The sequence below is a fragment of the Phaethon aethereus genome, assembly GCF_964289735.1.
Source record: "Phaethon aethereus genome assembly, chromosome: 1".
NCBI classification, from domain to species: domain Eukaryota; kingdom Metazoa; phylum Chordata; class Aves; order Phaethontiformes; family Phaethontidae; genus Phaethon; species Phaethon aethereus.
This window is the reverse complement of record NC_138575.1, coordinates 125,082,274-125,108,156: the sequence shown is the minus strand read 5'-3', so window position 1 is coordinate 125,108,156 and position 25,883 is coordinate 125,082,274. Positions and strand designations below refer to the sequence as shown.

The window sequence follows — 25,883 nt, the reverse complement described above, 5'->3', positions numbered from 1 at the left end:
TGCTCAGAAGCAAGTAGCTTTGATTTGGTTGAAGCCTGACGGTTCAAAAAGGAGGCAGAAACTTGACAGTAACAGTAGCTGAAACACTTCCTGTGTAAGGAGTTCTACTGCTCTCACAAGCTTTTCCTCCAAAGCAACATAGCAGGTGAGAAGGGAAAACAATTAGGTTAGAGCCTATGAACTTCGAAAACTGAGCACCATTTAACCTTTCCAGCTAGATTCATAGGTTAGAACAGGCACTCAAGGGCTTTTGTGGTCAGTCTGTAATGCTTTGTCAGGCCTAAGCAATCACATCACTAGGCCAGTGTTAACATTGCACCTGGGCACAGGCACAAAGTGCTGGCTGAAAGCATTCCTGCTCTTCAAGGCAGGGTGGGGGGACAGGGACACAGGACTGACCTTACCTCCACTCACAACTTCCCCTGTTGAATATTATCCCTATTTTAGCCACGCTTCAGCAACAGATAACTTGAAGTTCACACAAGCTATGTTTTAAAAATTTATTCTGTAAACTCCATGCTGGGTCTTTAGTTCTCCTTTTCCTGCACAGTCTTTGTTCCACGCAGTCTGCCTGTACGACGGGCAGCAATGAGACCAACTTTGCGCCCAGCAGGAGCATCTCTCCTGATGGTTGAAGGCTTGCCAATGTGCTGATGGTTACCACCACCAAAGGGATGTTCTACAGGCTGTAGAAAGGAAAGCAAGTCATCAATATAATGAACAACAGAAATAAGTAATGATGTTTAACAGCAATAAACTGATTTAAGGGAACAAAAAAAGCTGCTTCATTTTTCATATAGTGCAGTAACAATCAAGTGCTGCTAACTACCCTAATTAAATGTGTAATTACAGGATAATCTGTGAAGTTTTCTTTCCAGGTATGGGCCAGACTCCACCCCAGATCAGAAAAATACTAAACCATAAAAAAAGGGAAGTGAAAACTCTTAATTGAAAATATACTCACATTCATGGCCACACCACGGACACGTGGCCAGCAGTTTCTCTTTGCCTTGTATTTGTGATAGGCACGGCCAGCCTTCAGGATGGGCTTGTCAATACGACCTCCACCAGCAACGATGCCTGAAAAAAAATGGCAGGAACAGTAATATGCAAATGTAACAGACAAGAGTACAAAAGACAAGACTAATTCCTAGTAATATTCAAGTTCTAAGAATAAGCTTCTAAAGACCAGTCTCAAACAAGCGCAGCTGTGTAGTCAAACTAGTATTTTCCAGCCAACACTAACAGTGAGATTAGACTCAAGATACTAGCCACACATTAAGTGGTCTGCAAGGGGACACATACTCTAATTACTCTTTTTCAATCCCTAAATACAGGATTGAGTTTAACACTTTCTGAAGTGTTACCAGTTTTATTGCCAAAATAGCATTTTCAACTGAAGAAAGTATGAATTGAAAGAGATCAGGGGACTTTCAAGAACTTTAAGGTTTAATACCTAGTTATTTCATGATTCATTTAGCCAATTTTACAAGAGTAACAGACCACAGATTACTCACTTTGGTGTCTTCTATACAGAGGCAGGCAAGTGTCACTTGCTGCCATGAGTACAGCAGCCATCTCAGCTGTCAGTCAAGTGTACTACAAACCTGTTAAAACCTCTGCTTCTTGACAATAGTATCTGCATTCCTTGTCAGACCTTCACCCACCTGACACCACCTCCAGCAGCTAAATACCTCCAGCACTACCCTTATAGACTCAGTCTGTGTATCAAAAACAGGGTATATGCATCAATGCCATTTACTGCAGAAGTTCTTCCCCAAGGACTGCAGATTTTACAGGCTGAATTCCATTACAGCTTGAGGGCAACAAGGATCTATTTTTCTGTCCTCTCACTAGGTCAAACCATCTCAAAAGTAATGCAGGCATAATATACAAGTTCGGCACCTGTGCACAATCCTGGGTCCAGCCTGTAACTGAGGCTATTTTCAATTTATTATTTTCTAATAACTATTAGAAACCGGGGACCTTTTTTGAAAGTTTGCTTAGCAATATGTAAACTCAGGGACAAAGCAATTTCATAGTTGTCGCTCCTTACCAACAACAGCTCTGTTTGCAGAAGAAATCACTTTCTTGGAGCCAGAAGGCAGCTTCACTCTGGTTTTCTTTGTTTCAGGGTTATGAGAGATAACCGTGGCATAGTTTCCAGAAGCACGGGCCAGCTTTCCACGGTCACCAGGCTTCTCCTCAAGGCAGCAGACAATGGTACCTTCTGGCATAGTGCCAACGGGCAGAACATTGCCAATGTTCAGCTGAGCTGCAAAGAGCAATCAGAGCATCAACAGCTTCACTCAGGCTCCTGTACTTGAATTACAATTCTACTTAACATGCACTTCTGTGCACAGAAGGGCACTGCATAAACTCTTCAGTAGCAAAAACTGCCCCTGCCTCTTACTGTTTGACTTGAAACATGAGCTTCACATTCAGTGTAACAGAAAGGCAGGCAAAAATGGGACTCTAGATAGAACAATCCAAACACTTGACAAAACCTGCAGTTAAGCTTGTTAATCAAAACAGGCTGTGTGAGGAGATCACAATCTCCAAGAAGGAAACCTGGGTTTCTGTAAAGTTAGTGGAAGCTACTGCTTCGTGATGGCTCCCAATTGTGCTTAAACATCCTGAACTTCAACTATTCAGACAACATCTGCTTCAGCATTCTACAGTTGCCCAGGCAACACACTTTGCATCTTAACTCACCTTTCTTGCCACAGTAAACAAACTGACCAGTATGAATACCCTCGGCAGCAATGAACAGCTCGGTTCTCTTCTTAAACCTGTATGGGTCACGGAAGGCAATCTTGGCAAGGGGAGCACCTCGGCCAGGATCATGGATGATGTCCTGTTGGAATGGAAATGTGCTTCAGAAAGGTTACAGCATTTGCTATGTGTTCTACAGAAATGAAAGAACTAGAAAAACTGGAGATGATTACTATTGAGGTAATTCTCACTAGGATCCCCCTTTCTCTGAAGAATCTTGATTTCTCCTGACATGAATGAGCCAAGATTCACATTTGTAAGAATACAATCTCAAGTATCTGTATCACAAAATAACGACTCTGGTTAAGTGTGCTTCTTGAAACTAATCATGTCTGAACTGTTTTATTCCTCACATTCTGCAGATATCAGATCTCACCATACTGAGAAATTCACTTTCACTAGTTGCCCAACCACCTCTGGGCAGAGGCAAAGTTGGACACAAGCAGCAATTTCTCAAAGTGTTTTCTTAGAATGGAAGCATTTCTAACCTTCTGGTATGAAGTACACTGAAGTTATATAAGCCACTAAACGAGGAAGCACACACTTCACTGTTTCTTTCTCTCTTGGAAAAAATACATCAGTTCTGTTGCTGAAGTACACTGAGATTCCAAGATGCAACCATCTATTTAGACTACAGCTAAATGCTTAAAGCTCTTAAGGATGTGTCTATTTTCCAGGAAAACTAAGATTTGTTGGTAATCCGGTATTAATATTTTTCCTGCTGTTTTCAACCCTGGTGGGCAAAACACCCTATGTATACGTAAGCTTAAGTCAAACCAACCTACCTACCTACTTTTTCCTCATTAAACTCAGTGAGTGTGAAACAAGCTCTTTCTACAGTCTGAACATGACCTGGCTCTAAAAGGCTGAAGAGATGGCTAGATGTTCAGAGCCATCTAGCTAGGCAGCCAGTGGCACTGTCTACAGTCTAAGTCACTGACACCCAAAAAATACCTACAGCACACCTGAAACACTGTACCATACCACAAATAAGAGTACTGCCTTACCCCACGACTCAGCACTAGGATGATGGATACTACTTAGCATTTACAATTATTTACTACTTTTTTTTTTTAAAGACACAATCAATCATGTGGACAACTCTCCCCGCCCATGCTTCACGAGGTATAGGGAGTTCTTAGGTGATATGAAAGTACACAGATATTCCTACATTAGCAAAGCTCTAAGAGATAATTGTACTGCTGTCTACGTGCTACCAGCTTCACTTAAATGCTGTCATAAATCCAAAGCAGCTTAGCGCTTCGAGGAACCTGGCTTATTTAAACAGGAGAAGTCTGAATAAGGAACTGCCAAACGGCTTTCAGCACATCCCTTACATAAGCGAGGGCCAGGGAGATGCGCCCTTCAGGGCCCTCGGGCACTCGATGACCAGGCCGCCGAGGGCCCTTCCAGCCGCGCAGCCCCCCCGGGGAGGGGCACTCGCCCCTACCTTAACGATGCCCTTGATGTAGCCGTGCCTCTCGGCGAAATCCACGGCGCGGAGCTTGGCCGGGCCCTTCCTGTGCTTCACGTGGGCGCGGAAGACGGAGCCCGCACCCTTCCTCTGGCCCCGGATGACGCGACCCATGGCGCCCTGCAGGCAGAGGGCAGCGCGCCGCCACCGGCCGTTAGCGCCGCCGCGAGGGAGGGCACCCCTTCCCCTCTCCCATAACCCCCACAGCCCCTAACGCCCGGCCCGGCCGCACCAGGCCGCGGACGACAGTCCGCTCCCACCGCCGCGCAGTGCGGCGGCCCGGGCGCCGTGGGAGAGGCGGGGCCGGGCCGGGCCAAACCAAGGCGGGTAGCGGCAGCGGCCGCACCGCGGGTGAGGGGGTGGATGGCGACGGATGAGGGACGCGGCAGCCACACTCCTACCTCCGCTCCGGCCTCGCTGGGAAAGAGGAAGGCGCCGACGTCACCGCAGCGCCAAGGCCCTTCCGGCGCGGGGCGGGGCAAGCGGCAGTCGCGCCGCCGTGACGCCACGCCGCGGCGCTGCCAGGCAACCGAGCTCTCGCGGTTCCTGCCGGGGGGGCGGGGCAGAGCGCGAGAGCAGCCCCGCTCTGCCAGTGACGTCGGGACGGGGCAGCGGAGCGGGGCGGGAGGAAGGAGGAGGAGGGACTGTCCCTGCGCCCCGCGGGCAGGCGGCTGCTCGCGACCGGGTGGTTCGCGCATGCGCCGAGCCGGGGTCTCCTCTGGGCCGGCCCGGATTGGCCCGGGCGGCGCCGGGCGTGGGGCGGCTCGGTCTAGGGCGGCCGAGGTAGCCGGGCGCCGGGCGGCTTTGCGAGAGGCCCCGTGGAGGACGGGGCTTACTCCCTCCCAGCCCGCAGGCCTCAGTCTAGGTAGGAGCCCGGGGCGGTTGCCTGTTCCGGGGCAAGCCGGCCGGCAAGGGCGGCTTCTCGGTTGGCACAGCATGGGCGGGTGGGCGAGGAGCTGCCCCCGCACTCTGGTCAAGCGTCTCAAGAGTTTATCGGTCCGCTTCTTTGGGGTTTTCCTGAGGCAATTGCTGTTTAAAAATTCGGAGGGCTGGTAGCCTGGTGCCTGGAGACCTCACATAAGCAACCAAGTCCCCCGAGCCAAGAGCCATTCCTACAATAAGCTGTCATGCCAAAACCTTTTGTAATTAGCCACGCCAAAGATGCCATTTGCAGGAAGAGGCTCCTTGACTGATTATTTTTTAAAGATTTTTGTATTGTGCAGTTTTAACAGCTGCATATTTCGGGCTAGGAAGTGACTGAAGATAAAAACCCTGCAGCTGCATTAAGTTGCCTTTGCCAGATTTTTATCAATATTAATTAGGGCATAATTGAGAGAGACTGCAAAGCAGAGGTAATCATTTTAGTGTTCCTAATCAACTTGTGCTACGCCATGGCAGGGGAAGTGAAAAGTGCCTTAACTTCTTTAACAGTCCACTAGGCTTTCAGCATCAGAGGCCCTTCTTCCCAAAGAGGTCACTGCTGATGACCCAGTTCACTAGAGATGGACTATTTGACTTTAGATTGACTCATTGGAAATTAGGAAAAGTTCATCAGTGTAGGCCCATATATGCAGTTGTCCTCCTTGCCTTGAACTGAGAAGGTCCTAAGCATTACTTGATAGATAAGCTTTCCCACATGAGCCTTCCCAGAACAAGTGGAAGTCACACCCCTCATTACAGGCAAAAAATCTTGATACTAAGGGCTCTGAGTCACAATCCTTGTTACATCCAGCCACCACAGGTAAAGAGATTAGCACAGCTGGTTGTCCACTCTGCCCGTCTGCTGGAGGTTACCGTCCCTCCAACAAACAGCCAGCTTCTCAGCCTAAGCTCCATTTGACATGTTACAGCTCGACATTATGACAAACTGCCACTTACTTTGGTTTACATTGATAGGCTGAGTGTGAATATCTAAGACTTTAATTTATGGTTCCTGTTGGCTTCAGCTGTGGGGGCAGGAGCATTGTTAATTTTTGCTACTAAATCTGACAAGAATAGGAGCCTTCAGGAACTATGTGAATTTCTAAATAATGCCCATATAACCAGCAATTGCAGCAGTCACCCCTCTTTCGTTCTTAATAAGGACTTAGTAATCAATTATATAAGAAGATAAGTAGTTGTGTAATGATTTAGTACAGTCACTTGTTTTATTATCCTGTATCAACTCTACTTTGCATTCATTTTATTATTACTTAATTCATGGTGCAGTCTTGCATACTGCTATAGCCATCTGTGAAGCTGCAACCTTTCAGTTAATATTGTGGGCTTGGCCAGCTGCCTCGCTGCTAAGGTGTTGCTGCAACACGGAGGGTAAGGCTGAAACTGGAACAATCCCTTGCTCCTCCCTACCAGCTTTTTGGATGTTCTGAAATGTTAGAAATGTTAGAAATGTCCGTACCGTAACACTGTGAAGAGTTCTGTGTTCACCGTCACAACAGATGCTGTTTCAGCCTTTTCTCCCAGTAATGCTGAATAGTTTTTACCTATTTGTATCACCTCAGGCTGTGTTTATGCGTACCTCTGGATCAGAGCATGCTGTGTGCCCAGGGTTCCTGTGCCGGTATGGTCCAAGCTGGCTCTTAAGTATCCTTCCATCAGAGAAAACCAGGAGGAGGCTGGGAATGGTATGCATCTAGGTCTCATCTCTATACGTGCTCATGATTTTCTTAGGGTACACACATGGATGCAAAACCCTGAAAGCCTCCCAAGTTTTCTAGCCTTGATGGAGTTTGGGAATCAGAGAAGACATGCAAATAGAAGACAGAACTGCATCAATGATGGTGTAACTTTATAATTGATTTCTCCTGCTATAAGAGACAACGTTAGCTAAACACTTTCATCATCAAGGAATAACAGCATTGCATTACCTGACTCAGCCAAGCGCGGACTGAACTCACAACAAGGTTAAATACTTTGTTTCGCTGTGCCTTCAAAATTTCACGGACCCAAAGAAATATAAGGAATTAGTTTACACCTGATTGCAACTAAAACATACTATCCAGGGTTTGTCAGAACAGTGCTGCTATGGGTCATGCTCTCTGAATCTTGGTGCTGAAGAAATAAGAGTGTTGGGCACTACCAACGATCAGTATTCTGTTAAACTTTCATGGGGCAGAGGTGGTGCTGTGGTTTGAAACGAGGCTGTTTCCCTCCACATTAAGCCCACACGTGGGGGATTTTGCTGCGTGAGGAGGTGGCAGTGGCAGAGGTACAGCAGGACAAGCCTATGCTAGACACAGGGCTACTGATAGTACAACAAAAGCATTGCCCACCAACACAGGTATTGCCTGGCATTGCCTACCAACAGCACTGCTGTGCAGCAGCTGCTCTCTGGTGCAGCTTCGAGTCCTGAGATTTTGGCCTTTGCAACATCAACTCTGGTGACTGCAGCTGCTTTGGCTTAAGACATTACTGCCTTTACTGCCCGCCCTGCCTCTCTGCCAGGAGTTACAGCCACGTGGGAAGAGGAGCGGAGGCAGGGCCAGCATGCTGGATTTCCCCGGCCAAGGCCTCTTTTCCCACCAGAACTCTGGCTGTGCTGGACTTGGGGGGAACTGGCTCATCTGCCTGAAGGTTCTCCAAGGCCTGGCAGCAAGCACAAGGATGTCTGGATAACCCAGGCTTGTCCTGCACATCTGTATGGATCAACTCTACTGTACAAGGACCAAGGTCTAAGGCTCTCTGGAACCTTGGCCTCAGCGTACAAGCATTATACCTCCTAGACATGCGCACAGAAATCTGGATGGCAGTCTGACAGCACTAGGCAAAATAGGGTATGTTTCCAAACCACAGCTGCTGCACATCACAGCCTGGTATTTTGGCAGCAGTTTCCTTCTTTGGCTGCTTAAACTACAACGCTCAGCTGAGGTTGCTGCGGCATGGCCCCACATCCTCGCTACCAGGGCAGTAACATTCAGCAATGGGAACTGCTGGGGGAGGCAGTCTTATATCACCGTAGCTACTTTCCATGGGACTGTGTCTGTCGGAGCCCTTTCTCATGCATCTCCCCATGGCTAGCAAATTTGCTGAGATAATGCAGAAAAAATAAAAACTACTCCCATGATTCTGGAAGGGTTTTGGTGGAGTCCTGGGTACGCTGCTGCAAACACAGCACACTGCATGCACGGTGGGAACAAGTCAAAGGTGTGTTTCCTTAATTAATCCTTTCGTGACAGTCACAGGCTAATTTGCTAAAGGCTAATTGCACTGTAAATGGCAAAATGGGTGGTGTTCTGCTTGCAACAGATGGCAGCCACGAGAAGTTTTGATGAGATTGCTGTTTGGAGAGGGGGAAGAAGCAGCAAGGTTTCTCTAGGACCCCGCCTTAAGAAGGGAACTGAGAAGAAGTGAAGCTCTTAACTCTATCTATGTATATTTTGAAAGGGAAGGAAATAAAGGATGGCTATGAGATTCATATGAGTGTTTCCTCTTGGGGAGTGATATGCTACAATGAAAATAATCCTGACCTCCTTCAGGTGGGCATGTACCTCTGTTTATGGTCCTGCTGACCTCTCTCGGGCTTTGTGTGGGATTAAGGAACTGACATGTGGACTCCAGCCAGGCTGCAGTGTCACAGTTCCAGTCTGCAAAAATAACATACCTGCTAATCCCCAGCAAACACACTCGGGGCAATCCTGTTACCGTGGGCTGCTGCTCCCAGAGCAGGGCACAAGGAGTGCAAGCCACCTGCTGCCACTGAAGCAAAGGAAGGGTCATGGAAAGGAGCTACAGCACAGGCAGCTGAAAGCCTCATCTCCTGCTGTGCATCCAGAAAAACTTCCTGGACTGAGAAGAAACGTCCTGGGCCTGCAGTATCGTGTATCTAAAAGCAAAGGAGCCCTTTGTGAGAGTCCCCTCACAGCAGCCCCCCTGTGCTGGTTTTGGCTGGAATAGAGTTAATTTTCTTCATAGTAGCTAGTATGGGGCTCCATTTTGCATTTGTGCTGAAAACAGTGTTGACAACACTGGGATGTTTTAGTTACTGCTGAGCAGGGCTTACACAGGGTCAAGGCCTTCTCTGCTTCTCACACCACCCCACCAGTGAGTGGGCTGGGGGTGCACAAGAAGCTGGGAGGGGACACAGCCGGGACAGCTGACCAAAGGGGTACCCCATACCATATGACACCATGCTTGGCATATTAAGCTGGGGGAAGAAGGAGGAAGGGGGGGACATTTGGAGCGATGGCATTTGTCTTCCCAAGTAAGCGTTACGCGTGATGGAGCCCTGCTTCCCTGGAGATGGCTGAACACCCACCTGCCCATGGGGAGTGGTGAATGAATTCCTTGTTCTGCTTTGCTTCTGTGCGTGGCTTTTGCATTCCCTATTAAACTGTCTTTATCTCAACCCACGGGTTTTCTCACTTTAACCTTTCCGCTTCTCTTCCCCGTCCCACCGTGGGGGAGTGCGCGAATAGATGTGTGGTGCTTAGTTGCCGGCTGGGGTTAAACCACGACAACACCCCCCACACCAGCATCCTGGCGAGTCCCAGGCCACTCGTCTGTATTCAACTCTTCTGGGTTTTCAGAGGAGACAAAAATCCCTCTGCTGAGATACCACAGGTCTCCGTTCCAGTGACTGTTCCCAAAATAAATACCTTTGCTCTCTTCAGCGGAACTTCTCCTGAAAGGACCAGCTTCTGTTTGCTGCCTTGAAATAAATATTCTCTCTCAACTCTACCCAGCTCCCTCCTCCCCAGCCTGTCTCATTCCTAAACCCTGGAGAGAGCTCCAGGTGAATTACCTGAGCTTTCCCTTCTGCTCTTGTATGAAGGGAAAAGACAACCACTTAATCATAATTCAGTTGTAGCTCTTCTCTAAACCTTCCCTGCAGATATAGCACTGGGTGACCTGGAAGGAAACCTTACTCTTTTCAGGGTTTCCTGTGTTTGCAGATCGTAAGTTGCATGGCAAAAATGTATGCAGAAAAATCCTTGCCGATTCCCTAACCTGCACGCTCAGCCTGCGCTCCCCTGTTGCGTTACTGCTTTCATGCATCAGCACAAGAGCAAGAACTGGCATCTCTCTCACCTCGGCGTTCGCTGGGCTTACACAGGTGTGGCAAAGGCATTGCCCATGGGGCACAGGAGACTCTGCCGTGTGCCAGGGCAGGTTTTATCACAGAAGCGCACAGGTAAGATCAGAACCGTGCGCAGAGGAAAAGATGCCAATTGGGTGACTCTGCTTTCTTACCCGAAAGGGAGCTGGCTTCTGTATAGCCCAGCCTCTCGGGGCGGGCATGGGTTTGCGAGCGTTTCGTGTTATTCGCCATCTAATGACAGGCTGGATTCCTTGCGAGAGGGGAGACCCGGAGCTGCAGAGGTGGAAAGTCCCAGTCAAAACAAAGCAATTTACACTTCACAAGATGGGTTTAGCAACGCTTATTAATTAGGTTCTGGTGACCTCTAGAGGCCTTGAGCCCAAAGCACCTGATTTCTGAGGCTCTTTCCAGTTCTGGAACAACGGGCACGGCAACAGTTCTGCTTTATTTTATTTTCAAACCAAGAATAATTTTAGTCTTAACAAGGAAGGTATTGGGGAATAGTGATTGATGGTTATTCTTTTCCTCCCACTAAACATGGTAATAATAACAATTCCCTGTGTGCAGCAACCTCAAAATCTGAACAGTAGCTGTTGTAGGTATTCTGCAGATTCCTATTTTGCAAGAAATTTGCTTTATGCATTGCCAAGTAAGAGAGGAACTACTTCTCTTCCTCAGTTATCTCTAACGATACATTCAACTAATCACTGATCCTGGAAAAACTACCTACTTACCTGGTGAGATAACCCGGTTGCTTACATGCATGTAAACGACGTGTGCTTAAGATCCAGGCATTGCACATGCAAAGACATTAAGATGTCTTTGCAGAACACAGCCTTTGTGGGCTAGTCTTGCAAGGGAGTGCTCAAATACTCGCTAGTCCTCTCCGACTGGAGTATGGCTATGTTTTCTGAAAAATTATTTTCAGCTGCAAAGAGGGAAAATTGACAACCCACCAGATTCAGGGCCAAGCAATGCTGTATGGGGAAAAATTACCTTCTACCTGTATTGTAAAACAGCAATAAAATTACCTGCAGAGAAGAGCGATGCAAGAAAATGTGTAAGAAAAAATGTGTTGTTTTAGTTATACATCTGGATCAGCTTTCTTCTTAATGAGATAAATAATAGGGGCAGCTGATGGAGAAGGGGAGAAATCCACTGAGCTCGTTTTCTTTCCTCTTGAGCAGCTGAGATACAGGATTGAAACCATACGGAGGAACTAAAAGAATTGGAAGGAGAGACGGAAGAGCAGTGAGACGCTGCCCAGAGAGATATTGGGGAGTTAACCAAGAGAGGCTTACAGCCATAGAGAAGCTTAGCAAGAAACAGAAAAGCTGGAGGAGGTGAAGCAATGCATAGCTCAAAAAACTCTTCAGCAAACTTGCGATCTTACAGGCATGTGTGGGAGACCTCCTAAAGATTTCTAATTTAAGAGCACCCAGCTGTACTTCCAGATTTAGTTATTAGTTGCTTTTCCTACCCACCTCCGCCCCCCCCAATTGTTTTTCTCTCTGCATTTCCTAATGGGCCTCCTACCAACACTTTAATGGCAGCATTTGTTTGGTGACAACATCCCTGGGGGCTGCAGCCAGGCTAGTTTGTGCATTTTGTGCATCCAGCTTAGAAACCAAATACAATAGCACAGGGTTTTCTCTTGTTTGATAGATGTGACCTGTAAGGTAGGAAAAAAAGCTGTATGTTTTGGTTTTTTTTGTTTTCTTATGGCATAATGATGGATGAGGTTGGTTTTTTTTTCAAAGAAAGTGTCATTATTTTCTTGTTTGGGGTTTTTTTTTTCATAATCTCTTGCTTTGTTTTTGCTCTTTTTGCCGTGTAGGCGATAGAGCTGACGGGATTGCATGCTGCAAAACAGAAAGAAATCCTGAGCTACTGAGGGGAATTAAAAACGGAGTAAGGGAGAAAGATTTAAAAAAGAATTTTAAAAGAGTTTTTGTTCAGACTGTGTAAAAACTCTTCTGAGATTGTTTGAATCAAAACTCCTGAGAAACACATGGGAGAAAAGCTCAATTTGTTAAAAGATTTGCATTCTTCTGTATCTTCGAAGTGCAACCTATAAAACTAATTCACTGGTCCTCCAAGAAGTCCTCTAGCAAAAGAAGGCTGGAGATGGGGGAAACCTCTCTTTTTTGATTATTTGTGAGGTAAAAAGGAAACCAAGCTCTAAGGCCACTTGCATAAGCATTGGAAAGCACTATGAAGTTAAAAAAAAAAAAAAAAGTATTTATTTTGTAGGTATCAAGAAATGCTGGCTCTGTACAGTGCACAAGCATTTTTAATTTACATAGGTTTGTTGGTTGGATACTTTTGATCAATAGTACAACAGTGCTAATCAGAAAATGACAGATACTTTTCATGTGGACTTTTTCTGGGGAAAACCTTTTGAATTTTTCTAATTTCTTAACCAAAAATGAGAAAAATACATTGTTCCTGCCTTTTCTCCAGACACTGTTTTACTTTCCTTTTTCAGACATAATATAGGAGAAAAAATAAAAGGAAAGATGGGAGAAAGAAAACAAACAAAATGGGAAAATAGAGAAGTGAAACTCCTCCTCCCTCCAAGTAACTGTTGGGGTTTTTTTCATTACATATGTCATTACATTTAAGATTTCCATTTCCAAATAGAAAAAATGTAACTGGCTCCAAATATAAGAACAATGCTTGAGGGCAGGCCTAAAGAGAGCAATAAATCAGAGCAGAAAATATTTTGCTTGGGGAACACATCATGATTAGAACATAAATAATCCTCTCTTCTTCTATATGCAACATAAAATAAACACAGCTGTGTGCACAAGCACACGCACGTACACACAGAAACGTCTCGGCCCCATTTCCCCGGGCCAGCTCTCTAACGGCCCAAGAGGTGAAGGGTTATGACAGAGGGGTCGGTGACATGGTGTCTGCTGAAAATCTCAATAAAATAGCAGAGCCAAGCATGCAGAGAGCACTCAGAGGTGTCACCAGGAGGAAGCAACCCCTTGGCTGCTGGCCAACAGGAAACTCCGTGTACCAGACCCCGCAATAAAATGCTACTTATTTCTTCCTAATTGTGACAGTCCCAAAATATTTGCTTCTCTGTAGCGGGGTCACATAATGGAGGGTGGCCTTAAACTGGGGCTGTGCTGAGAGGCTTGCCAGGGTATGTGTCTACTCCGAGTTCTACTCCAGAGCTTAGGATCGCTGTAGAAATCATGCACAGGTTGCTTGGGTAGGTTAGATGCTTGTAAGGGGCTGATTTCAAGCATGGTATCTGGGGGTCCGGAGCCTCCTGCCTGACTTGGGCTCTCAGGAGCCTGATGCAAGCACACAGCACATCTGAGGCTCGTGCTGCTGAAGCTGGCCTCGCTGCACAGGCTATGCACAGACCCGTCTCATGGCCTACGGGAGGGAGGTCACCTTCTAGGGTGGGCAAATCCAAAGCACCGCAGGTGCTGCAGACGTGCTCGCGCCCACCTGCAGCACCCTGTGCCTTCCCAGGTCTCAACAAGACTTTTTTTCTCCATTTTGGGCCCTTTTCCTGGACTTCCAGAGGTTGCCCTCCCAACAGACATGATATTATTCTTCCTTGTCCACCTGAACATTTCCTTAGTAATTTTTAGCACCAGAAATGAAATGAGTGGGTTTTTTTAATTAAAGAACCCTGAGGAAAGGTAGCTTCCGCGTCTTCAGGGATGCTTCCAAAATCCAGCACAAGTAGACCTGGGGTGAGCCACACAAGTGGGAGCGATGCTGGGCCAACTGCTTTCCTTACCAGTCCCAAGGAACTTCCAAGATGAAAACAATTTGATTCAAAGAGAGTCGGAGACATCTATAGGGATCCTGGGTGGGCCAAAGCTCTTTTGCAGGGAGAAAAGCAAATTCATATACCTTCCAGCAGAACTTGCTGGGATCTGTGTGGCAATTTCCTCCCTCTTAGATCTTCCAGTGAATTTTTCCATGACAGGGATAATCCAACCTAATCACTTCCATTTGACCCAGTTTAATCACCACCTTCCTGAAATGGAGTCAATAGGCGCTTAATGCTAACCAGCAAAGTGAGGATGACGGTTCATAAAAGATCTCAGAAAATCATTCTACAGTTCCTAATGCACTCAATTTTTTTCTTTTAATTTGTTAACCAGAGTTGGTAACTTCTGAGGCCTAAACCACAGTATGTCTTCAGTTTACTAAGCTAAAAATACTGACTCACCAATGACAGAATACTAATGAATCCTCCACAGGAAAACTAATCTGTCATTTCCCTCCCCACAGGAACACACAGAAGTGGTTAAATATCTAAAGATTTTGTACAGCCTCTCTGCCTGTAGCATTGTGCACCGAGATCTTGATTCAGGTACTGCAGGCATATGTATAGCTATGAGGTTCTGGATGTGGATGAAGTGGATGACGGTCCAGCTATACCGGAGGTGTTGCCAAGGTCAGAAAGGCCTACCCCCTGCATCGCAACCGCCCCCATGAGGAACAAGAGATGGGTTACAGTTGTAGGCAACTCCCTCTGAGGGGAACCGAAGGTCCAATATGCCGGACAGACCCTTCTCTTAGGGAAGTCTGCTGCCGCCCTGGGGTCTGGGTTAAGGATGTCACTAGGAAACTTCCCAGCCTGGTGCAGCCCGTGGACTATTACCCGCTACTGCTCTTCCATGTGGGTGGAGACGAAGCTGCAACTCATAATCCAAGAGCGATCAAAAAAGACTTCAGGGCCTTGGGACAGTTGGTGCGGGACTTTGGAGCAGAGGTTATCTTCTCCTCCCTCCTTCCAGTTGCAAGCAGTGACTCAGGAACAAACAGATGGGCCCAGTCTATTAATGCATGGCTCCGAGACTGGTGCCACCACCAGAGTTTTGTGGTTTTTGATAATGGGATGGCCTACATGGCACCTGGCTTGCTGGCTTGCTGGCATCAGATGGGATTCACCCTTCTCAAAGGGAGAAGAGGGTCTTTGCTCACAAGCTAGCAGGGCTTATTGACAGGGCTTTAACTAGACTTGAAGAGGGAGGGGCACAGTATCAGGCTTGCCCACGTCAAGCTGTGGGATGACACACCAAGGTTAGAGGGACGGGGTGCTAGTGAGGGCCCTCAGCCTGTTGCACCAGAGGAAGACCTCAGAGGAACTAAAGGGAGTTCCTCTAAAAGAGTGACATGACCAACAGTGCAGCTGAAGTGCCTCTGCACCAATGCACGCAGCATGGAGGAGGAGCTGGAAGCCACCGTGCTGCTAGAAAGCTATGACCTGGTGGCCATTACTGAAACTTGGTGGGATGAATCCCACGGCTGGAGTGTGGCTATCGATGGCTACAGGCTGTTCAGAAGGGACAGGCGAGGAAGGAGCAGCGGAGGCGTTGCTCTCTGTGTTAAGAAATGGATAGAGTGTGAAGAGTTGTCTCTGAGGAATGGCCATGAGCAGTTCAAAAGCTTATGAGTAAGAATCAGGGACCGAGGCAACAAAGGGAACCTTGCGGTGTCTACTACAGGCTGCCCAGTCAAGGAGAGTCTATTGACAAAGCCTTCTCACTCCAGGTACAGCAGGCATCGCGCTCACAGGCTCTCGTCCTCGCTAGGAGACTTCATTCCCCCTGACATCTGCTGGAAAAGTAGCACAGCGAGCAGTAGGCAATCCAGGAGACTTCTGGAGGACAACATCTTAAGCCAGGTAATAGACAGCCCTACCAGAGGGGATGCCATACTGGACCTGTTCTTCACCAATGCATGTGAGCTAATTGGTGACATCAAGATTGGAGGCAGCCTGGGCTTCAGTGATCGTGCACTGGTGGAGTTTGCAGTCCTGAGGGATATGGGGCAGGCAAAGAGTAAAGTCAGGACCCTGAATTTTAGGAAAGCAAAATTCCAGCTCTGCAGGGAGTTAGTCACTAGGACTACCTGGGAAACCGCCCTCAAGGACAAGGGAGCAGAACAGAACTGGCAGATCTTTAAGGACGCTTTCCATAAAGCGCAAGAGTTCTCGATCCCCAGGTGTAAAAAATCAGGAAAGGAAGGCAAGAGACCAGCATGGCTGAGTGGAGACCTGATGGGCAAACTAAAGGGCTCAATGTCCAGATGGAGATCGGTGATGAGTGGGGAGTCCGTACTGGGACCAGTACTCTTTAATATCTTCATCAGTGACATAGACAGTGGGATTGAGTGCACCCTCAGCAATTTTGCAGATGACACCTAGATGAGTGGTGTGGTTGTGGGATGGGACACCATCCAGAGGGACACCATCCAGAGGGACCTGGACAAGCTCGAGGAATGGGCCCACATGAACCTCAGAGGTTCAACAAAGCCAAGTGCAGAGTTCTGCACCTGGGTCGGGGCACCTCCCAATGTCAATACAAATTGGGGGATGAAGGGATGGAGAGCAGCCCTGCAGAGAAGGACTTGGGGATACTGGTGGACAAAAAGCTGGACATGAGCCGGCAATGTGCGCTCGCAGCCCGGAAGGCCAACCATATCCTGGGCTGCATCCAAAGCAGTGTGGCCAGCAGGTCAAGGGACGTGATTCTGCCCCTCTGCTCCGCTCTGGTGAGACCCTACCTGGAGTCCTGTGTCCAGCTCTGGAGCCCTCAGCACAGGAAAGACATGGACCTGTTAGAGCATGTCCAGAGGAGGGCCACAGAAATGATCAGAGGGATGGAACACCTCTCCTATGAGGACAGCCTGAGAGAGCTGGGGTTGTTCAGCCTGGAGAAGAGAAGGCTCTGGGGAGACCTTCTTGCAGCCTTCCAGTACTTAAAGGGGGCTTATAAGAAAGATGGGGACAGACTTTTTAGCAGGCCCTGTAGCGATAGGACAAGAGGTAATGGTTTTAAACTGAAAGAGGGGAGATTCAGACTAGATCTAAGGAAGAAATTTTTCACCATGAGGGTGGTGAAACACTGGCACAGGTTGCCCAGAGAGGTGGTAGGTTCCCCATTCCTGGCAACATTCCAGGTCAGGTTGGACGGGTCTCTGGGCAACCTGATCTGGTTGAAGATGTCCCTGCTCATTGCAGGGGGGTTGGACTAGATGGCCTTAAAAGGTCTCTTCCAACCCAAAGATTCTATGATTCCATTTTCCTTCTTTCAAGATTTGTTTTTGGCTTATTATTCCATGTCTGTCATCCTCCAATAGCACTAATTTTAATTTTGCTTTGCAACCATGACAGCATTCATACATAGAGCCTATGCTCTATTTGGTTTTGATCTTACTCTTAGATATATGTCAGGGAGCACCAGAAGTGGGGCTGCTCCACGTAGCAAGACAGCCTGGAGCCCTGGGTAGCCCTGAGGCAGGCAGCGGTCTCCACTGCCACAGTGCAGATTCAGGCACGGTGGTCCTGGGCCAGCGGATGCCAGGGTGAGGGTCCCAGGCTGGGCTCTTCAGGGCAGGTCAGACCTGTTAGTACACCCAGGGCCGCAGTGAACCCACAGCAGGACAGCATTACTGTCTTAGTTAAAGCTGAAGGCTGCTTCTTGGTTTAGACTATTCTATGTTCTCTAAATTCACATCTGTCATCTTGAAATCACCTGTAAGTGTGGGAATAGAGTAATGTTGATCATAGAATCATAGAATCATAGAATCATGATTCTATGGTTGGAAAAGACCTCTAAGGTCATGAAGTCCAACTGTCAACTCAACAGCACCATCCTTCTTCTCCCCTTCTCTTTCCTCAAAAAAAGTTAATTTTACACATATTTCCTTGTTCTCCTTTGAGTGACAGCATTTGTAACCATTGCACTTTGGTAACAGGTGCACTCTGTTTGTGTGAGCTTGGCTAACTGTATGTATATGGTAGCACACACTTGGTGCTAAGAGCATGCGGGGGAATGTGCACTGAGTTCACTTCCACTCCTTCTTGACTTGAGATGGAATTTCTTGCTGCAGCAAAACCACTGCTTCTTAGCAACCTTACACATTTGTCACCTAATTAGACCAAAAGTTGTTTTTCTCCCCTCCCTGCTACCTGTTGGCACCCCTTTTTTGGCTTATGGATTTTCTATTCCATTTCATTACTGCTTATTTTGTAATTGTTTGTTTGACTTTAAACATGGATCTTTGAAACAGTAAAGACACTGAATGCCTTCACTGCCTGGAAAAAATCTCACATCCCAGGGTTGGGGCCCTAGTGGACTTACACTGCAACAATCTCAATTGCCTGTTGTCTTCTCATCTCTCACTGATGATACCGTCAACCTCTCCACCTTCAACACCAAGCTCACCTGCTGCTCTTCCACTGAGAAAATAACCTTGGCATCATCTGTGGATAGAGTGCATTTGCTCTGTTCAAACTCATCATCAGCAGTAAGTGGGATTCGGTGTTCACACAGATACCACACCAGGGGGACTTTGCTCATGCCCCAGTCAGAGATGAGTATCACAGAAGAGCTGGCAGTCTTCCTATCAAGTATAGTTCCTGGCTCCTTGCTACTGGAAACTTACTCATTCATGGCAATGTGGTAGTTTAAGGCAGAGGCTTAAGTAGCAGATGATTATCTTACCACTCTAAGACCCCTTGTATAATACTCCTGTGTTCCCCAAAACCAGTGAGACTGAAGATAAGGAAGGATTCAGGGGCAGCTTGAGGACTTGTGCCTGCTGTGCATTCTCACTGAGAGGACTGTTGCCAAGGAACGGGAAGCAGTGGAGGTTCATGGCTGGGCTCTGATGGATGTCAGTCCTGAAAAATAGCTATTTAATAAATAATCAAACAAGACATTATATCCCCACAAGCATTGTCAGCAGAGAAGCGGGTTGCTTGCGAAGCCTCACTGCCATCTAGCATGTGAAGATGGTCTATATTTAATCCTTTGAAACTTCCCAAATAAGAATTCTTTTAACATGAATTGAAACTTCCGACCACCATAAAATACACAGTAAGGTTACATGTCCCCGCTTCCTCCCTGTTGCCACAATACAGCCTTCATACTTCTGTGTTTGAATCACCAGGTTTCCAATGCTAACACCCAGTCTCCAGCAGTGTTACTACACAGTAGGGAAACAGAACACGTGTCGGACAAAACCTGACAAAGCAACACTTGGATTTAGGTCAGGAACAGCAAACAGGAGTTACTTGTACGCTATACCTGGCTCCCATTCAAACACGGAGCCTGATGAATTCTCACTAGCCCAGACATGCAGAACGGTATCTCCCTTTTTTCTTTCCACAGAGATTCCTTTTCAGACAGTACTTCCAGCTCCGTGTTTCTGTGCTCCGACAACTGCCATTCACCTAGACTGCCTGACTTCTGGCCACCCCCATGGGCAAGCAGACAAACTTGTGTTTTTCCTACTGTTAACACAAAATGCAGAATTCACTGCTGTCACGGGGCATGTCTGAACCACCAAGACACACGTGTACCTCTCTTCTTACTGCAACCACTGTGCTGCCAGCGTGCTGCTACTCATTCATCTATTCCCATTCAATACTGCTACAACTACTGTCATAAAGCAGGCAGCAGGCAGCAGGCAGTTCTAAAACTCCAACTGCACGTCCTAAACCATCCAGATTGTCTAGCTTGGCCTCCTCTATGCATAACTCTGACCAAGAAATCCTCTGCTGGACCTAACACCTTAAGGCTCACAGGACATGCAGCTTTGATGATGCCTAAGATGGCAAATTCACCACCCTGATGGTCTTTTAGCTTTTGTCTCTCACCTCACTGTTGCTTGATCCCTTCCTATTTTCCCCTGGCTGCTATCACTTCCCAGTGGTAGAAGCAGACTTTAGTTTCTGTTCCAGAATTGGCAGAGGCTTTTAACTCTGCATTTTAGTCTGTTTTTGCAGAGGCTGCAGTTTGTAATACCTTAACTCCTCATTCGCTGGTTGTTGGAGTTGAATTTTGTCCTTTTCTGTCTTCTGGACCAGCTCAGGGATCCTCAGTGCAGCTCACTCTGTAGTAATGAAGTTACGGACAAATGTTACAAATATTTTTATTAATATAAGTGTCATTATTCCATAATAAATGCATGATGAGTTTACACATTTATAGGGGTTATCTTTACTTATGTATTATGTTAAAAACAGAAAAGTACAGAAAGTACAAACACGTAAAATATACTGAATTTAGCCACAAAGTGTTTCTCAGTTTTGCCAATTTCTGGTGGAAAAAGAGGTTAAATCAGACAGAGAATTTAGTAACCTCACCTACAAATTTAAGACTGATTTGGTGGAAGGAGAAACATAGATATTGGTGTTTTTTATGGGATTACTTGGATTAGGTAGCATCTTGAATATTTTTTCAGGCTGTACTAGAAACCAGTTTAGCATAGCTCTATTTGTTCTTCAGCTTATACTTGAAGTTTAACATGTATACGCCTCAATCTTGAAACGATTTTCAATGTTTCTATTGAAAACATATGCGAGCTAGGCACAGTCAACCATGGTATGAATTCTCTGAGTCGTATCTTAAATGCTGGAATTCCTGAGAAGCTTTCAGGCTGTTCTGAAGGGAAACACACAGCTCCTCTCTGCGGCACATGTCCTCCCACGGCTTCTGCACCTGCGTGCGGGTCTGGAAGGCCAAGTTCATAGAATGCAATAACTCTAGTCCTCCCGATTTCTCTCTGCTCGGTCCTTCAAAACAGTTAATTAGCATGGGCTTTCCTCACATTGCTAATTCTATGTTGGCTCTCACATGCTTGGGCACCCCCTCTGCAGCAGCCAGAGCAACCTTCCTGCTCTGGTATTTTCAGAGCACATCTAGGACTCTGGAACGGGGCAGTGAATTTGAACCGTAAAGGTTCCTGGGTGCTGTAATTGTTGATTTGGATTTATTTGCTACTTTCCTTTTCGACCTTAATTGTGTGTTTGTATAAAAGTTAAGAATCCTGGTGGATATTTTTAGCGCAGGTTCCAGGGACTTTGTCTTTTTCTTAAGGGCTTAGATGGGGGACTCCGAGTTCTTTGTTAGCCACTGCACTGCCTGTACTGTTGCCATACATTAAAGGAGCTGGAATAAAATTGGCGCAATATCCAGTTTCCAACCAAATGAGGCTGTTGAGCAGGATCCAGAAGATCTGTATCCACAGAGGGCAAACACTGTATTTAAACAGAGACAAAGCCTGTGATTTATTTCATTATTTACTAAGTGCTGTCATGGTGCTCAGTACTATATAAACATTCTCTGCCCCGGGTTATTAATACTACCAGGTACAAGCAGGTTTAAGACTCATAACACCTTACATGAAATATTCCCAGAACAAATGCTTTAAGGACAAGTTAAAAGGACAAGTTATCCGTAGAATAATCATGTTAATGAAACTTCAGACTTCAAAAATAGCTACGTGTTCCAAGAGGATGAAATTTGCATTGAGGACCTAACTGTCTACCTATCCCCATGTAAGTAGCCCTCGCTGACTATAGCTGTAATACATTTCTGCCCTGTTGAGTGTGTGAGTGATGCCAGTCTGGTCTTTTTGTTGTATGATAAGGAACATCCATCCCTCCAACAAATTTGCAGAACTAGCAGGAGGTTAGATTTTGGGGGTTACACTACATAATGATCCCATATTTAAGAAGAACAAGAAGGTTTTGGTCTTTAGGCTGCTCAGCTCCGGGAGTGTTAGGCAGTCACGGCCAGGTCACCAGCCTGTGTCGTAAGTTGGTGGACAGTAAAATGGAAAATGTTGTGCTGGAGGAAAGACAGTATGAAAGGACTGTTAAAGGGCATGCCTTTAACGCTTATAGTAGGACTAAAAGAGACAAGCTGTTTGGAGGCATACTGGCAGAAGAAAAACAAGGAGTGTTTTACTTCAAGATAACTTAAACACATTATAAAATCTTGAGAAAGGCTGGGAAAATTGTACTTTTACCTAAACATATCAGGTTGAAATAACCCCAAAGGTATGCGATTCCTTGATGAAAACATCAGTGAGTATAAAAAAAGGTGTCTGCATGCTTAGGTCAGTGATGATTATGTCTTATGTAAGGCCACTTAAAAGACAGAGCTCTCACAAGAGTTACAAATTATTCTGGGCCCATGAAAATCACCCTGGTTTTAATTAGAGCATTAAAGACAATCCACAGAGTTGTAAGTTCTGCTGGCATGGCAAGCAGTCATCATAAATCTGGACAAGGGATCACACAGAAATTGTAAATAATGACTGTGAGATATTTCAGTACTAGCTATTTTTGTCTTTAGAAATGTTTTTCATTTCAAAAAAGTCATTAGCACTTGTGCTCAGCCAAAACTTGCTCATAAGACTAACCAGGATTTCTTAACATAAACTGCTCTTAAAAGGATACTGTCAAGTCCCAACTAGTCAGTAGAATTTTAAAGATGTTTCAGTACATGAATCCCTGGGGTGATGCCTGTCCTTTTGTCACATTACTTTACCATTTTTTTCAGTGCTTTACCTTGTCCTGTTGCAGCATCAAAGGCTCCACACAAGCTCAGGGAAACAGAAAATAGGGAGGAAGCAGTGAAACTACGAGCCTGGGAAGCACCATTAAAAGCTGAAAATAAGCCAGGGGAGCTAAACAAGGAACTGAAAAGGTGTATCTCCTTTTATTAATTTTCACTTCCAGGAATCGTTTGGAAAAGAGAGAAAAATGTCAGGTAATGATATCCCTGTAACTTAATGTTTAATTATGGCCAATACTGCAATAAAAATAGGAAAGACGGACAAAATGAAAATTCTCTTCTGCTTTTAAGACAACATTTAAAAAAGAAAAAGATTTCTAAAAAGACAAAAATTCAGCCAAAGCAAGAGTGCAGCTTGTTGCGGAACAGTCATACAATACAGTTCCTCTGTCTTGGCACTTTAAAACAAAAGCTTGTTATGAATATCATGATCCAATGCCAGGACGAGTTGCAGGAGATGATGGTTACACTGACTTCAGTGGGTACTGTGGGCCAAACTGGGAGAGGAGTCCCTCAGATCATCAGACAAGAGTTGTACAGGTCTGCAGTGCATTTTATTATATTACGTTTGTTTCAGCAGCCCTATCCTGCCAGTGGGATTTGTGTAGCTGGGCCCTTCTTGAGGGGACCCTAAATGATAGCAATAAAAATCTTTCAGTAAGGATGACATTACGATGTTGTGGCCTGAGATGGTGGAACAAGGTAGCAGTTGAACAGGATGGACAGTCCTCTAAGCTAAAGCTGCTAGAGTTTAAACTACACTGCTTCTGCCAGGTTTATCTCAGTACTAGTCATATAATTAGTACCACATCAGAAAAAAACGCTCTGACTTTCTGACTCTGGCTATATTGTCATTTTGCCCAGAGTGTGGCAAGGATAACTGTGTGTTTATCCAACTTCTGGTGATGACTTCTTGGAAAGTTATTTGCAGAGATGGAAAAACCCTAACTCTTTTTGTTTGTTGGAACAGAGTCTAGATGCCTGGCAATTTGTGACTGACTAGACAGAAACATTTACAGCTAGACCTGTGTAAATAAGGAGCATTAGCTATTACCATGTCCTGATAAGTGTAAATTCACACCATTAAAATACCATCCAAGAATCAGTTCTTATACGAGTGGAAGGCAGAGGTGGGTGAAGAGGTAGGACTGTTGACAGTGGGGTGGATACATCTGCTGTGTAATCCTTTCCCTTCTTCTAGCCCCTTTCTAGCAACTTCCTTGTCAGAATTCAAACACTGCTGCTCTGCTTCTGGTGCCAAATTTGCATGAACATGAACCCTACTGGGACCCTTGTTTGGCCTTTTCTTACCTTCTGCATTTGCTTGAGAAGGGCTGCAAGGAGAGCCCTAAAAACAGCCACTGACAGCCCCTGCCCAGTCAAACACCAGCTTTACTCCAGATGAAGGGGTTTGGATCTGGTAATCCAGATCATCCATGCAAGATGAATTTCATGCATGAATAAGCATGCATATGAGCCTATCATTACAGGCTCATACCACGTACCTTCAGCTGTCGTTAGACGACAAGTAGGCAGAAGCACCCTTTGGAGGTGCTTGTGTCTCCTGTTGACTCAGCAGGATGACTAATCTCCTCACTGGTGCCTACAGTTAGGCTGGGCATGTTCCCCTTCCCTGTGACAGACCCTCACCAGGCAGTTTTCCATATACAGCAGGCAACTCATTCACATACGTCACTTGTGGTGTCTGTTGATACCTTAAGACACAATTATAAAATAGTTATTTGGAAATGGCAAAGTTTCTTAAAAAGACAGCCTAAGTTAAAGCTTTGGATACAACTCTTCTCCTCTGCTTTCTTCTTTCCATTTGTCTTCTCAGCTGCTCTCATTGTTGTCTAGCATTTGCCACTGCTGTAAAAGTTGTTGTGCCAGAGTGTTTCAAAATATAAGATAACCTTCTGCTGTGTTTTATACTGGATCCATTCACGAAGACCAGAACTTTCTATCCTGCTATGGCAAAGAGTTAATATCCCTGAAATATTCTACTGTTCTACAGCAGTAAAAAAGAAGCCAAATCAAACCTAAAAGAATTTAGTATGGAAAACATATTCCAGCTTTAATGAAACACTGGGATTTTGTTTAGGTTTCTTTATTACAATGAGTCATAGTATGTAAACTTCACATGCAGTTACTGAAGTCACGTGTCTGCCTTATTTTAGCTTTGGAAACAGCAGCAATGCCAACACCCTTTGCTGCCTTTGTGGAAGGACTTGAGAAGTCCCAAAAGACAACAATGTTATGGTACCCTAATAAGCAATGTGTTGCTTTTTCTCCCTTTGGCTAGAAAATAAAGGGGCAGATTCTCTAGACAAGCCCTCTCCATATCAAATCTTCCTATAAACACCTCAGCATTGCTAATGCTGGCTCAGCTCCACTGGTGTCAGCAATGGTGGGATTTCCCATTTGGGATGGTCTGACAAAAGGATGACTTGTCCTGTATCTGTCTGGCCTGCCTTAAACAGAAGTGAGCCATACACAGGTAAAATCAGCAGAGTTCTGTTACTACTGGCAGCTCCACTGCTACTTTTATCACTGGAGCTGTACTGATGAGAAATCCCTTCAGAAGGGCTAGGGTGAATGGAGTCCAAAACCAGCTCTCCATCCCTCTTCCTTACCTCTCAGCTAGGCCCCACAGAGGACTGTAACTAAGCAGAGCGATTTCCACTGTTCTCATTCATCAGGTGAGTTTCCTGTAGTGCACCTCTGCAGTCCTGCAAATAGACTCACAGAGAGGGGTGGAAAGGGAGACAGAAGGCTTCCCTGGTTCAGTAAGTGCAATGCCCGTTCTTGCAGGTATAAAAGGGCAGCATGCAGTCATCTATATAAAGAATGTTCTTCAGATGGGTTATGTATAACTCCCTGATGGCAAGGGTATCAAATGAAGGTCGAACATCAGAGACCTTGAGGCTATTGCGAAATATGACTCATGGATTAGTTAACTGCCTGTCAGATTTTCCATTATGAAATTTTAACCACAGCCCATATCTGCACAGCACCAACACCTGTAGAAGTACAAACAAACAAGTGGTTATGTATGCATTTGCACTGAATTGGGTCAGGAGATGTGCCATGGTATCAAGAGAACCTTTTTCCTTAATTAGAAACTAACAACTACGGAATAAAAATGGTCAGGGGAGAAAATTCTATGGTAGTAAAAAAGGTTGTTTTGAAGTACGCATCTTCCCAGGATTCTGCAAGATAAATCTTTAGAGGAGTTCAACTG

At 45.8% G+C, this 25,883-nt stretch overlaps 1 protein-coding gene across 1 annotated transcript; it reads right to left on the bottom strand.

Moving 5' to 3' along the window:
• Window positions 1-486: 486 nt before the first annotated feature.
• Window positions 487-4,363, bottom strand: RPL8 (ribosomal protein L8; the record flags this gene model as incomplete). The annotated part of the gene is made up of 5 exons (XM_082004136.1): window positions 487-686; window positions 965-1,080; window positions 2,057-2,275; window positions 2,716-2,857; window positions 4,226-4,363. The coding sequence occupies 5 exons, from the start codon at window positions 4,361-4,363 to the stop codon at window positions 528-530; spliced, it is 774 nt and encodes a 257-aa protein (XP_081860262.1). The 3' UTR covers window positions 487-527.
• Between the last annotated feature and the right edge of the window lie 21,520 nt (window positions 4,364-25,883).